Here is a 15,216-nt window from a genome sequence, read left to right on the forward strand (position 1 = left end):
GAGTGGGAGGTACAATTTGGCAAAGCTGTGACCAACACATTGGTTTTGGGGATAAACAGAAGCCATATTGACAGAATCAAGAATATTTAACGGATAATAGGCCTTGTAATAGAACCTATTGAGAAGGTGCCAAAAGTTTTAGCCTATATATATATATATATATATATATATATATATATATATATATATATATGCTAACAATCCCATATTTAGAAATAGCACTTTATTTACAATGAACTAAAACATGCATATCTACATAAGGTTTATACGTATTTGAATTAGTCCCTCCCCCTTTAGAAACAGAATATTGTGTCAAAATGCTGAGGCAAAAAAATGTATACTTAACTTTGCAACATGTTATTCAGCGGAACAACTTACAGAAATGCGTTGTTGCGATACCTTTACAATCAACTCTCATTTTCCTCGAAACATCGAAACAGTCCGTACATCCGGTTGGGTACCAAGGATGGTCTCCTCCGTTGATGATGCTGAACAGAAATGTCCTTCCAGTGACATCAATTCTGCCATATTGTCTGCGCGCTGCGAAAGATGGAAATTGGTGCCGTGATGAAAACACCCATATTCCACTGATTGTGCATTAAAATACCCTGACCTCTTCAAAGGATGCGGGAAATGCTAAAAGCCTAGGCTACATCTAAGCAGCACACTGAGAGGAGACAGCTTTGGTGCAGTCTGGAGGCAGAGCCAGCCGAGACTGTCACGTAAAAGGGTCTGATGCAAAGAGCCATCTGACAGAGAGGAGAGTAGCCCAGTTTATCATCGCCGTGCGCAGCTTAAAGCGTGGTCGCCCTGCTCCTCTCCCTTGTGCTGTTCCTCCACTTCTCTTCTCTTCTGAGAATTATTCAGAAGGGAAGAGGTAGCATCTGCAGGTTTACTAAACAAATCGGAGGGGTTTCGAAATGGGACGCTCCAACTCCCCTTTTCTCTCATGTAATTGACTTACCGAGATTAGCCTACCTATAAGCCTTGCAATGACAACAGACGTGGTAACAGAAAATACACACGATGGCCATAATCATGAGCCCACTTTTTGCATTGACATCATTTTTCAAATAAAAAAAAACGTAGTCCTATCGACGCGTGAAACAAATATGTGAATGTCTGATGCATTTTATTAGGTTACATTTTCAATTAGCACAATATAAATAGATAGGGCCCTAATATTATAGCTATGTGTATAGGCTGATGTGGCAAAAGAAGACTATAGGCACCTTTTTTATAGGCGTCTTGAAAAATGGAGACACCATGCCTATTCACTTTATCCCTGCTCATGTGGAATGCAGAATTATCAAACTGCACGTGCCTGGCATAATTCATTATTGATAATTCTCAAGAGCTGTGTCCATGTAGCCTACACTGCTGTGTTTTCATACTCGGCCAATCGTAAATATTTTGCAAACATGGCGAGAAACCTTTCATGAAGTATTGGGAATTAAGATATTCTTACCCCAAATGGGCCGTCTCCATATGGCCTGTCATCTGTGCGTTCTCTCCCCCAACCCACATCCCTGTCGTGTCCCATACAAAGCCCATTGATTTATTGGGATTCTTTCGTTATTCATTCGAACCCTGAATTAAGTTACACAGAGATCCAATATGAAAAAATAATAATAAATCGTGCTCGCTAAAAATAGCATCATATAAGGCCTAGAATATGATATATGTATGGATAATTAGGCCTACGTTTATACGAGTTGATAATCCTTATGGTACAAATAATGCACATTGCAATGTTAAATGTTCAACTATTTTCAATAATTTCTGTAATAGGCTACATCGGTGGCGCAGTCTACATCTTGCGTAAAATGTGGTAGTACTGCAGAACAAAGGCGACGTTGTATGTAGTCTATAGCTGCCCCATAACCCCAGACCTATAGCTGCCCCATAACCCCAGACCTATAGCTGCACCATAACCCCAGACCTATAGCTGCCCCATAACCCCAGACCTATAGCTGCCCCATAACCCCAGACCTATAGCTGCCCCATAACCCCAGACCTATAGCTGCCCCATAACCCCAGACCTATAGCTGCCCCATAACCCCAGACCTATAGCTGCCCCATAACCCCAGACCTATAGCTGCCCCATAACCCCACACCTATAGCTGCCCCATAACCCCAGACCTATAGCTGCCCCATAACCCCAGACCTATAGCTGCCCCATAACCCCAGACCTTTTCTATTGTTCAAAGTGAACACCCGTTCGTATGCATGGATTTGGTTGAGGTCCCCTTATCCCCCTCTCGTGCCGCAGTAAAACGCAGTGTCATCTGCCGAGCAGCCGGACGCGTGCCTCCCGTGAGCAAATTCGACGCGCAGTGAACTCCAGATGGCTTGTATGGTAAGCCAAGCTCTGCAATCCACCCCTTTATGCTGACCTATATTATACAGTAATGAATAAAGCCTATCTGATTTAGAGGCCTTCTATGCGGCAAAGAAGCCATCGCGCCCCGCAGTGAAAGGGTGCAATGGCGTTAATGTAGGCTTGCAGGCTGCAGGTGACCACAGTGTACATCTAGAATGTGTAGTATATTGGTGTTGAATGGAAGACGACAAAACACAGCATTTCCCATCTATTTTATCATCAAGTCTCAAACGCTATGGACAATAGGCGATGCACTGTGAACGTGACGCATTGCTGTTCCGTTTTATAGGGCCTATGCAGCTATTAAAGTTAATTGATTTCACAAATGAAAGACAGTGGTCTCAGCTCGTGCATCAACATCGATCAGTCTCTAGCCAATCCTTTTAACAAACCCAAGTATCTATAACCAACTATATGTCTTCCGTAAACAAATTGTTCTCACGTGATTGTGTTGGATATAACTTGTATGTTTTAATGCAATTTTTTAAAATGTATTATTTGTGTATTTCCACATAAGATCATTTTCCTGAGTGTATCGTACTATAGATGTAGGCCTATAGGAATTAACAACACACCAGTCTCCCAATAACTAGGCCACGTCATCAAGGACCTCAGCCACACGAACCACGGCTTGCTAACATCTAAGCTTGGACCTTAGAGACTGAAAAACAGCTTCTATCTCAAGTCCATCACTGTTAAATAGTCACCACAAGCCGGCCCCCAGTACCCTGGACTGAACTTTAATCACTGTTACTTTACCATGCACCTTAAAGGTTGCTGCCCTATGTACATAGTCATAATGGAACTTTAAATTATGTTTAGGTACAGTTTTATCCACTTCATATATGTAAACTGTATTCTAGTCTAGGCCCATCCTATTTACACATATACATGTATATACATACACACACCGGACTCCGACCTAATGTTTCTTAATTCCATTGTTTCACCTTTTATATTCGTGTGTATTGTTAGATATTACTGCGCTGTTGAAGCTAGGAACACAATCATTTATCTACACCCGCAATAACATCTGATAAGAATGTACACGCCAATACAATTTGACGTGTATTTTTATTTTATTGATTTAACTAGGCAAGTAAGATAAGAACATATTCTTATTTTCAATGACGGCCGAGGAACAGTGGGTTAACTGCCTGTTCAGGGGCAGAACGAAAGATTTGTACCTTGGCAGCACGGGGGTTTGAACTTGCAACCTTCCAGTTACTAGTCCAACGCTCTAACCACTAGGCTACCCTCCCTATGCCTTTAACATTCGAGTCAGTTGCAGAGAAATCTTGTACAAAATAATGCAGATTTTCGAAAAAGGCCAACAATAAATTCAAAATACAATTGAAGTTTATACATGATCTAAACTCATTCACAGCTGTTTGCTTTAACTCCAGATTATTGCACATTTATCTGCTGAAAACTAGTTTACACAAATATTTTTAAATGGAATTGTTAGATGCCTGCTCAGGCAGGGTACCCAAAGCCCCTCGGAACAGTGCTGTGTGCAAGGGCCTTGAACCAAAAGCTAGATTCGAGTTTCTCCACACTTGAAGAGGCAAATCCTTTTTAATTCAAACTTGCGTAAACCTCTTTCATATTCATTTGAGTAACTTTGTTAATGACTTGACAGACTTATTTTTTTATCAGCAAATGTTGCCTGAGAAATGAACAGATAGGACATTTTCCCCAATGTATTCCATTCTTTATTTATTAATAATAACTATTTTAAAACTATTTAATAATAGAACAAGCTATAAAAAATGCAATGGTTCAACTCTGGCAACATTCTTATTTCATAAAATGGACCATGACAAAATAGTCAAAGCCTAATTCAGAAAATAACAGAATGGAGGGCAAATGTTTTTTTTGTTTTTGGAATGGCTATATTTTGTCAGGTCATGCATTTCGTTATTCTAATTCACCGAAACTACCAGAACCCGACTTGTGTCTCAAAATATGGTTACAATGCGTTGGTTTACTAATGTTACAATGTATCAAGGCTGAAATATGATTGGCTACACAAATTATTGTTTCCATTATAAACTGAGTGGTTCGAGCCCTGAATGCTGATTGGCTGACAGCCGTGGTATATCAGACCATACACCACCAGTATGACAAAACATGTAATTTTACTGCTCTAATTACGTTGGTAACCAGTTTATAATAGCAATAAGGCACCCCAGTGGTATATGGTACTCAGTGGTATATGGCCAATATACCACGGCTAAGGGCTGTATCCAGGGACTCCTGGATGGCTGTGGTATATTGGCCATATACCACAACTCATTGTGCCTTATTGCTTAATTGTATCCTGATAATGACAATTTACCTCAACATTTCATATAGGCGAAGGTTTTGGCATTCATAGGTCTTTCAGCCTATAGCCCTATATATTTGTTAATGCAAAATACATTTAATCATTATTACATTTGCTTTAATTACTTAGGCCTATAGCTAAATCAAATATATAATTTTGTGCAGGTTTGGTAATAGGCTGTGCTCAGCCAATTGTAGACTATAAACATGAAAAGGTTACACAAGTTGTTATGTAGGAAATTAAGAAGGCTCGGCTAGTTTGTGTCCGCCCCACTGCAACCGCTGAGCTCAATGGTCGTAACGACTCGACTCCGTTTGATTTGGCGTCATTTTACCCACAGTAGAATGGGAGATATATCTTCCAAAACACAGATGCCGACTCCAGAGAACGCTCTACCCGGGAGAAGTGAAAGTTTAAAAGTATCAGGTAGGACGATTTTCCCTGTGTGGGTCTGTGTCGCATGGTGTCCTAGGCTCGGTAGCTTTAGCCTATAACGTTAGTAGCTAGCCGACATATCTAGTTGCTTAGCAAAACACCCGTAGGAACTGTAAGTTGGCCTAATTATGTAAACATTGACAACACAAAGCCTGTGTAGCCGACATACTTATGTGTTGCACGAATTGACTACACTTCTGCCCTGCTATGATTTTGAAGCGCTGCAGAGAATTTGTTTTGTCACTGAAACCTCCATATTGCGCATGCGTATTATTCACTTCTCGCGGCTATTAAACTGTTCAAGAAAGGTCCGTGCAATCCGGGTTCCTTGGGACGTTCCTACCCCATTGAAGTTGACATTTAAAATGGTTAGGGTTTAGGGTAGGGACGACTAATGTAGACTAGACTATTTCTCCCTCACTCTGCACAGTACACACACACACACACACACACACACACACACACACACACACACACACACACACACACACACACACACACACACACACACACACACACACACACACACACACACACACACACCTCTGATTAAGGTAACCTGTTCCATAGATTATAATTTGTGAGAAAAAAAATATTTAAAAAATACAAATAATAATAAGGCTGGAAAATTATAGTGCATATTACTGTTAATCCTGCAACTATGTAGGCCTTACACCAAGGATATTTCTATTGGATCTCAATGCCCTTAAAGTGATTGAATATGCATTCTATCCTACTGGCAAGAACTTGACTCGCCTGGGGAAATTTGTGCTAGTTTAAAGTCAGTGGTGCAAAACATAATGTTTTCATGGGCTCCCGAGTGGCGCAGCGGTCTAAGGCACTATCTCGGTGCAAGAGGTGTTACTACAGTTCCTGGTTAGAATCCAGGCTGTATCACATCCGGCCGTGATTGGGAGTCCCATAGGGCGGTGCACATTTGGCCCGGGCTTGGCCGGGGTAGGCCGTCATTGTAAATAAGAATTTGTTCTTAACTGGCTTAATTTATTTATGTAACCTTTATTTAACGATGTCTAAAGAAAGATGCTATCTCCAACACTCCATTTAGATTAAAAATTAATTGTATTTCCTGTCTGACTCTCAGAGGATGGAAAAAGGCAAAACTTTCAGTTTGAGGGGAATGGCTGACACAAGTTGAGTTACATAACATTTGAAGGGTAGAGGGGTGCGGTCTGCAGTGATGAGAATGAAAACATGTAGCCTACTAGCGTTTGCACTGTAGGCAAAGAGAGAGAGAGCACTAGGAGCTCGCCGCATGACATCAAACATCGATCGCAAGGAAAAGGCAAGAGAAAAAACAATTGCAGTACCTTGTGTTGCTTGGTTCCTGTCACCATAGGATGGGAAAATCGTAACAGTAATTGTCTGGGGTCCTACGGTTTTCTCAGAACAGGCCCCATCTGAGTGGATGTCTAACAACACCTAGTTATACTGACATCGTAAACTGCATTTCAATTTTCTTCAGAATTGCCCCAAATAAGTGTGTGTGTAAGAGAGAGGGCAAGTAAAAAGGTAAAAGGCCTGGCGGGAGCAGCTGAAGGCTGCTTGAGATGCGGCTCACATGGGAACTGTGTGCAATGGCATGAAGCGTGACCGTGCAGGAAAGGGATCCACCCTGCAGGACTGCAGTGGTCTGATTACCAGCCCCATACAGCCCTGGCCTCCCTCCCCAGTCCCAGCCCTATGGCAACATCACTGCACCACGGGGCTGGCAGGTTGCCAGGAGACGCACGCACAGCTCCACAGACAGGCACCACACCACTGCACGTGGCTCTGTTAAGGCATCCTGATGTTGCTGCTAGCCCGCTGAAGGTCACACATGACGGGGCGTTGAAACAGTGAGGAAAGAGGAATGAAGGGTCAGAGACGGAATGAAGTGGATTCATTTATAGCCCTTCAGGATTATGATGTTCTGGATAAGAGAGTAGCCATGGTATCTGTTATGCATTTTATGGTTATTTACTTATGAACATGGTGAAATTCATCCAAATCCCAGTAGATGCTGACAGGCATGTGACTGCCTATTTTATATTTTGCAGATCACAGATGGCTCTAGTTCTGTGTAGAGCAGCTTCCAGTGAAAGATAATAGGGGCCAGTCCTGATTTATGTGGTCATTCCAAATGATGTGATTATGTAAGGTGTATGTTGTACCATCCATCCACAGTCCTCTTCTAGAATAGATAGGGATACTGATGGACTTGGACTGTTTGTTGTAGATTGTGTTTTCAGTTTTCTTTCATAATCAGAAATAATCAGTTGCATTGTTGGAAAGTGTAAGTCAGCGAATATATATTACCTCCACCTCACTAAATAAAAAACCTGCTGCATCACCTCTAGTCAGTTAATGGATATAAGGAGAACATACAAGGGATTTTACCTTATGTGAACATTTATTGTAGTCTACGAGCTACATGGTTTAAAATCCATTTTAATCTAATATCCCAAACTGTCGGGGGAAAATTATGAATTAATAAAGTAGCAAAATGGCTTTAAGAGAAATTGACAGCCAATCAACAGCCTCTGTTTTGCTGTGTGTCTTATTTATTCCCTATAGGATCACTCCTGCATCTGCCAGTCTAAATTCCACCATGCTAGGCTGTTGCGTGGCATGGGGGTTGTGGCTATGTGCTACTGGATGGTGTGAACATGGAGGCAGGCAGTGGTGAGTTGGCACCAGCGATGTGGGCACTGAGGTGCCCCCTCAGAATGGCGGGAGATGCTGTGCCTTGGCACATGGTGAATAGACTACCCCGGCATTGAAAAAGCGAAGCTGCTTCAGGTCTTGTAAAGACATCCCAGAGACATTTTTGGGGAGTCTCATCGAGAGAGACATGGAGGAACTCCCTGCGTGACTTGCTTGGGTGAGGGTGGGAAGGAGAGGGGAATGTGCTGTGGTGGGGGTATGGAGAGGTTAAGGGGGTGTGTGGGTAGGCATTGGGAGGTATTGGCTGGCATGGATTCCAAGTACCACACGTGTCTGTGTGCATCTGGGTGGGGGGCGGGAGAGGGGAGATGCCAGAGATGAAGGAAGTGGTCGAATGGTGTAGCTCAGAAATTTATCTGAGATTCGTTTTGATAAATTTGCCCAAATCAATGGTTTTATTTCGGGGGAAGTGTGTGTGTTTGGGGGGTACTCAGACAGACATGTTGGAACCCCGCCAAGGCATCTCGGGAAGGTTGCCATGTCGAGAGAGAGGGAGAGGAGGGGAAGAGAGAAAATCCAGACGAGACTTGGCAGGGTTCTATCGCAGCTCCCTTTGTCTGTTTGCTCAGCTTTGCGCTAAGGAAATCAAAAATACCCAGGGTGTAGGAGCTCTGCTTCAACGCGAAAAAACTAAACCAAACAAGAAATCAATTCGAGAAAACTACTTTGAAAAATTTGAGGACGCCGAGGGTGAATGGGGCACAAGCATAGTCACCAAAAATATGTTCTAATTCCAGCAGAGTTACACAATGCTTATTTGCGTGACTGGAGGAGGTTACTTGAGTCAAGAGATGACCATGTCATTTCAACTCAATCTTTCTTTGTAATTTCCAAGCGAATGAAGCTGCCTCTTCTGTCTTTTCTGGCTATGTTTTGAACACAAAAGGACTCTCAAAAGTGGACCTGGATTTTATCCATGAAGGACTGACTGAACTGTTGTGGCCAAGCAACTGTCAAGAAAAAGTTTTTTGCCTTTCCATAGATCAAACCTTAAGTCGCTATCTGTACATCACTGGGAGTAGATTTCACCTTCCAAAGTTTTGTGATTGTAAAAATCACTGACTTCAATGCACTTCTAGGGTCAGAATGGAGATAACTGGCCTCAAAAATATATTGGATCACCTCCCTAACTGCCTCTGTTGTCACTAAGTTGTCCTCTTTGTGAGAGGGGTTTACAGCGGAACAACAGCAACTGGTTACTCAGGCCAAGTGCTCTTTGACCAAGCTTTAGAGTTCCATTGTGTCTCGCAGTTGGACGAACTGAAGAACATTAGAAGATATCTCGCCTGCAGAGGACTGAGATTCCCCAGCATTTGGATATTGGAGATCTGAGGCCAGTGGATCTACAGTAGTCTGTGAGGCACTGAACCTGTAGTGCAGTTTCTCCAAGCTGCCTACTCTCAGTTGAAAGAGAGTTCTACAGGCCTGACTGGTTTTCTTCTAATATCTAAGGTTTCAATTCATTCTCAGCTTCACAATGGGAGTGTGGTACTGTGTAAGGTAAGTTATATGTTATATCTGGTTTCTACAGATTAAGACGTCTACTTTCTTTCCCGTTATACCATAAAGAAACCATAGGTGTTCCTTACTTACCAGCTGTGTTGTTGTCCCCGGGACACTTCAGAAGTCTAGCATTTGTTTTCCTGCTATATGAAAAAGGAAGGCACTTAAAGGAGGCTGGGGAATGTCAGGGATGACTTAAAATGTCTCCTGAAGGATCGTCCATCCCTCCCCAGAGGACCCAGTGTGCCTACCATTCTACCGCTTTCCCACGATCAACGTCCTCGCTACTGATTTTCATACTGGCCAAACACAGCCCCTGCAGAGGGAGTGGTCTCCCAGTCTCCGAATCCCCCGGAACCAGTGGCTTTTCTCATCTCCACCGTGTGGCTCATCCCCCCCGTTGTCTGTCACAGGCACAGCAGTGCCATCTCCCCCTCGGTCATCCTTAGGAAGCACTGTGCATGATGGTTTCTGATTTGTGTCTGGCACTTGATTAATAACTGCAGGGAAAGGCTAATAGAAAAGTAAGAAATGTTCCCCTAAAGGTTTATATTGAATCGCTGCCAAGGCAAATTACACTCTGCCAGATGTGTTTGCACTGATAGCAGGTGGAGTTAGCAGGTGTACTGTGATGGCTCTCATAATTATGAACGTTTGTTGTGGAAACATCATATTTTGCCTCTCTCTGTCGTGTTGGTGATTTCATCATTACTTGTCCTTATATTTAGCTTCAAATTATGGACAACAGAAAGCAGGCCGGAGTGTTGAGTTTTTATAGTCCATTTTCATTCAAGTTAATGAAAATGAATAGCCAGCTCATTTAGCTGTGGCTATTACGGTACAGATGACACATTAATGAATCACAATTATCCAAATTCTAGTATCACAGAATCAAGATAATGGCGATTAAGAAGTCCCCCATTGTCCTTTTAGATTTTGAGTCTGTAAACGGGGTTGGAATTAAAGGTTGAAGGAAATTCTGTTTAGTGTTGGAGTGCTGCTGTTCTCTATTCCTGATCAGTCCAGGATCATGCAGGGGTGAGGGCCTCAGTCTCCAGCTCTGAGAGTATGAGGAGGGATTTGAGGGGAAGATGTAGACCTGCTGATGCATTTACATACGGCTCTCTGCTCCCGAGAGTCTTCCTTTTGGACCCAAGTAACGTGAAACACGATGTCAGTCTTTTAAAAGAGGTTCAGGTGTAGGAAGTTAGGCCTGAAGCTGTGGGCCTTGTCTACAAGCACTACTAGCATTTGGCGTTGGCTTTTAGCTTGGCCAGCTAGCTACTCCCCCTGCTTAGCAGAGATATGACTACTTTTCTATTTAACGCTTCCCGTTTGAAAGAGAATGTAAGACAATAGCTACATGATTCTGTTCTGTCTCAAGTCTCGACCATTATGAAAGTGTCAACACAAGTAACTGAAGAAGGGCAGTGAACTTGAGAAAAGTTTGACGTCTTAGAAGAATCTGAAGTCTCCAGATAGCGGGACTGATTGTTGGGGTTGCGAGTGACGCGTCTGATGGTCATGGTTGGACTGAGGCTCTGCTCCAGCCTCCACTGCCCACTCATGTGGAGGGCAATGGCGTAGTGGAGGAGGAAGCTCTCCGATTTCTCCAAGGTTGGTTTTACCCAAGTCCACCCGTGCATGCATGGCCGACTTCGCCTGTCTATGAATTATTCACAAAGCTCTCATCTTCACAGGTCACTGTCATCCAGCAGTGTCTCTCTCTCTCTCTCTGCCCTTTGACTTTAATCCAGAGAAACTTCCCCGGCAAACACAGCACAAATCTTCAACCCAGGGCCTCCAGTGACAGAGAATGAGTACTTGGGTTGCCCGTGAGCAATATTGCAGGGTTTATCATGCCTGTTAAGTGAGTTTTAAAGGCTTTATCAGCCTCTGTTGTGCCAAGATATGTCTTCATTTGTCACATGCTGAGTAATGATCCTGGCTAATGCCAGCGTAGACTCTGGTGACATGCATGGGATTTCACCATGAGTGTCCCTTGTTTACACTGACACTGATAACCTCACGGACAAAATTGGCACGGCTTGCACCTCAGAGAACTTAGATTACCTGTCATTCGCTGAGGTTTATCTCTCTCAACCACAGTTTGCCATCCTCTGAGTATAAACTCAGTTTAAGATGTCTCTTAGTTATTGTTATCTTGTCTTTCAGTCTAGATCCAGTTGTTTAAATGCTTAGAAACACATTTTTATGATTCCAAACTGTGACTTATTCTGCTCTTAATGGCATACCATACACTGTTGTGGTGTACCGGTAGCATGTTGGGTCAAACCCATCTGGGACCAATTTCTGTACATTTTCTGTCTGACTGGATTGGAGTTAAAGTGACTGTCTGTCTAAACTCCTACAAAATAGACATGTTGTAATCGCTTAACACCAAGCAAAAAAGGGTAAATCCATGAATAATTTAGTGAGTCCGGTTGCCTACCCCATGTATCTGAAACCGAGGTGGAAGTGTTATAGGAGAACAATTCATTAGCTTGTCACGCTATGACTACCCCGATCTGAAAACAGTTGATGGTAATCAAGAATCGTTATATTAGCCCTGGGCACACAACTTTAATTAAATGGAAGATTAGATGTAACAAATTAAAGATTCATTCATTAACCTCAAACCCACCAGGTGGGGGTTATTAATCAGATTAATTATGTCATGATAATGCTAATGATGTTCTACGATTCTCATAAATCTTTAAAAAGTCTCTTAAAAACAAATTGGAGGAAGGATATTCTGAGGGCCACAGCTCTGTATTCATTAGTGTGTTACGGTGAGAGATATTTATGTGACCTGGCTCATCTCATTACTGAGTGAGATTACACAGAAATGTGGTTCTTACTTATCATATTTGCCCTGTATTAATTGGCTGAACCTCAGCCAGCTAAGGAAACTGATCTGAAATGAAATTGTTTTGCTGGAGGTTTCAATTTTTTCTACATTAGCATTTTAGTCATGCTCTTATCCAGAACGACTTACAGTAATGAGTACATACATTTTCATACTTTTTTTTTCTCTTGTACTGGTCCCCCAGGGAGTCAAACCCACAACCTTGGTGTTGCAAATGCCATGCTCTACCAACTGAGCTCAGCATCTTTTCCCAAGAGACTATCTAGTTGGGTAAAGAACAAATCTAGCAAATCAGCACCACTTCCTGGTCCTTTGTTTATTTACATTTGAGTCATTCAGCAGACTCTTATCTAGAGCAATTTACAGTAGTGAGTGCATAAATGGTCCCCTGTGGGTATCGAACCCACAACCTTTGTGTTGCAAGCGCTATGCTCTAATTTGTCATATAACTGTCCTCACACCTCAACACAATGTGATATTGTTTAGCTCTTACATTATAGCTCAGTGCCCCCCCCCTCTCTCAAATCCTCTCCTCATTCTTTCTCTATTTTTCTCCTTTATCCCTCTCTATCTCTACACCCCTCTTTCTCTGTCTCTCTCGTGATAGTTATTTGCATAACGTACCTGACATCTCCTCTGGTTGTTAGTGGGCGTGAGTGCTGGAGGTTTCAGTGAGCTTAGCCCACTGTTGGTGAGATGCCATTAGGCTGGCCTGTGTTAAAACCCTCATACACACACACACACACACCTCTCTCCCCTTCTCAGCCCATGCACTCATTCCAGGGCTCTGATAGCAACGGATGCTGTGCTGTTGCCATGTGTGGAGGCATTTCTGTGACATTGCTTGGTGGAGTGGCATGATGGCTGATTAACCCTTCGTTACCCTTGTTGCGTAACTTCTCTTGATTGCATAATGGATTGCCATTACACATACGGTTGGTGGCTTCCTGTGTAACCTCACTACTCTGTTTTGTATCCTCTTAGAACAGAGCGACGCTTTGATGCAATGGCGCGGAAGCTGGTTGAATATGTGGCTGTTGACCTGTGACCCAGACCTCCTCTATTGCTGTAGTTCTGCTGTTGCTGCTGAACGTGAAGGGTTTCCCATTAAGCAGTTAGATTATTGCTGGAAGCCAGGCTCTTAAATCCTGTGTTTTGTCATATATTCTGAGGTACGGAGTCAGATGAAGCTGATGTTACAGTATGTGGGTGTTCATGTTATGGTAACTAACCTACATTTCCCCATTTGAAATTGATATTGCGATAACTCTTAACTGGTTATCTCATTACAAGAGGGGATATACAGTGGTTGCTATTGGTCCGAATGTTGTGATCTTTGTCACAAAAGATGCATATATTTGTTATTCACATTTTTGAAGTATTGTCACGTCTCCGAAAGCACACGTTCCTTGAGGTTTATCAAAATGTTCTCTTTCATTGATTTCTATAATCTAGTATAGTGGAGCGTTGCTCTTAAATGTATTTGGATAGTCAGTTCACACCCCTGGGGAGGAGTTTCAGAAGGTTAGAATAACACAAAATACAAAAGATTGGATTTGCCCTTCGCAGACAGAGAGGATCACTACAACTAGGATACACAGGAAGGAGAGAGCTCCCTCTCCTCTCCCCACCCCACCCTTTGGAAGAAATACACAACACTTGAACAAAGAACTGACAGAATTAAAGATGTATTGTGTCCTGAGTCCTGCACTGTTTTTGTTTCCAGTGTTTGTACCTCTGGGGTTGAGAAACTTCCTTTTATGTGTGAGCTCAATCCGCCCATAGACCTAGGTAGGGAGCTGGAGAGAGACCATATTTGATGTTGACACATAAGTGGGAGAAGAAGGAGCAGAGCAGCCCTCCTTGCTATCACTATGAAACACACACAACAGGCCATCATTGTAACTCACAATTTGTTCTTAATTAGTATGTGGTGAATGTTCAACTCTTAGTTCAAAACTTCAAACTGGTAACACTTGTAACGCAGCCAGTCTTCAGTGTTGGAGTAGTGAACTACATATCGTGTATTGTACTTTACAGTATTGAAACTTCTGTATAAAACAGTTCCTCTGGACCTCCTCGGAGTCTGAGTTTGCCCCCCCCCAAAAAATCTCAGAATGCATCAGCCACTCAAAGTACAGTTGAAGTTTACATACACTCCACAAATTTATTGTCAACAAACTATAGTTTTGACAAGTCTGTTAGAACATCTACCTTGTGCATGACACAAGTAATTTTTCCAATAATTGTTTACAGACAGATTATTTCACTTATCACTTTATCACAATTCCAGTGGGTCAGAAGTGTACATACACTAAGTTGACTGTGTCTTTAAACAGCTTGGAAAATTCCAGAAAATAATGTCATGGCTTTAGAAGCTTCTGATCATTTGAGTCAATCGGAGGTGTATCTGTGGATGTATTTCAAGGACATTACATTTTTGCATCTGAGCTCTTAGTGTGCGGCTCTTCTTTATTGTCAAGTTTTCCACTCCGCTAGCCAGCACCTCGCCAGAATAGGTGTGCCTTTCTTTTTCATCTAGAGTGTATTTCATTTGCTTGACATCATGGGAAAATCTAAATATATCAGCCAAGACCTCAAAAAACTAAATTGTAGACCTCCACAAGTCTGGTTCATCCTTGAGAGCAATTCCCAAACGCCTGAAGGTATCAAGTTCATCTGTACAAACAATAGTATGCAAGTATAAACACCATGGGACCACGCAGCCGTCATACCGCTCAGGAAGGAGACACGTTCTGTCTCCTAGAGATGAACGTTCTTTGGTGCAAATAGTGCAAATCAATCCCGGAACAACAGCAAAGGACCTTGTGAAGATGCTGGAGAAAACAGGTACAAAAGTATCTATATCTACAGTAAAACAAGTCTTATATCGACATAACCTGAAAGGCCACTCAGCAAGGAAGAAGCCACTGTTCCAAAACCACCATAAAAAAGCCAGACTATGGTTTGCAA

General features: G+C 42.5%; 1 protein-coding gene across 1 annotated transcript in view; it reads left to right on the forward strand.

The window, feature by feature from the left end:
- Nucleotides 1-4,951: 4,951 nt before the first annotated feature.
- The window catches only part of LOC123990794 (mitochondrial peptide methionine sulfoxide reductase-like), a 116,055-nt gene continuing 105,790 nt past the window's right edge, over nucleotides 4,952-15,216 (forward strand). Inside the window, exon 1 of the mRNA XM_046291671.1 lies at nucleotides 4,952-5,138. Coding sequence (XP_046147627.1) covers nucleotides 5,003-5,138 — 136 coding nt within the window. The 5' untranslated portion in view covers nucleotides 4,952-5,002. The remainder of the gene's footprint in view (nucleotides 5,139-15,216) is intronic.

This window comes from Oncorhynchus gorbuscha, linkage group LG12, assembly GCF_021184085.1.
Source record: "Oncorhynchus gorbuscha isolate QuinsamMale2020 ecotype Even-year linkage group LG12, OgorEven_v1.0, whole genome shotgun sequence".
NCBI lineage: Eukaryota > Metazoa > Chordata > Actinopteri > Salmoniformes > Salmonidae > Oncorhynchus > Oncorhynchus gorbuscha.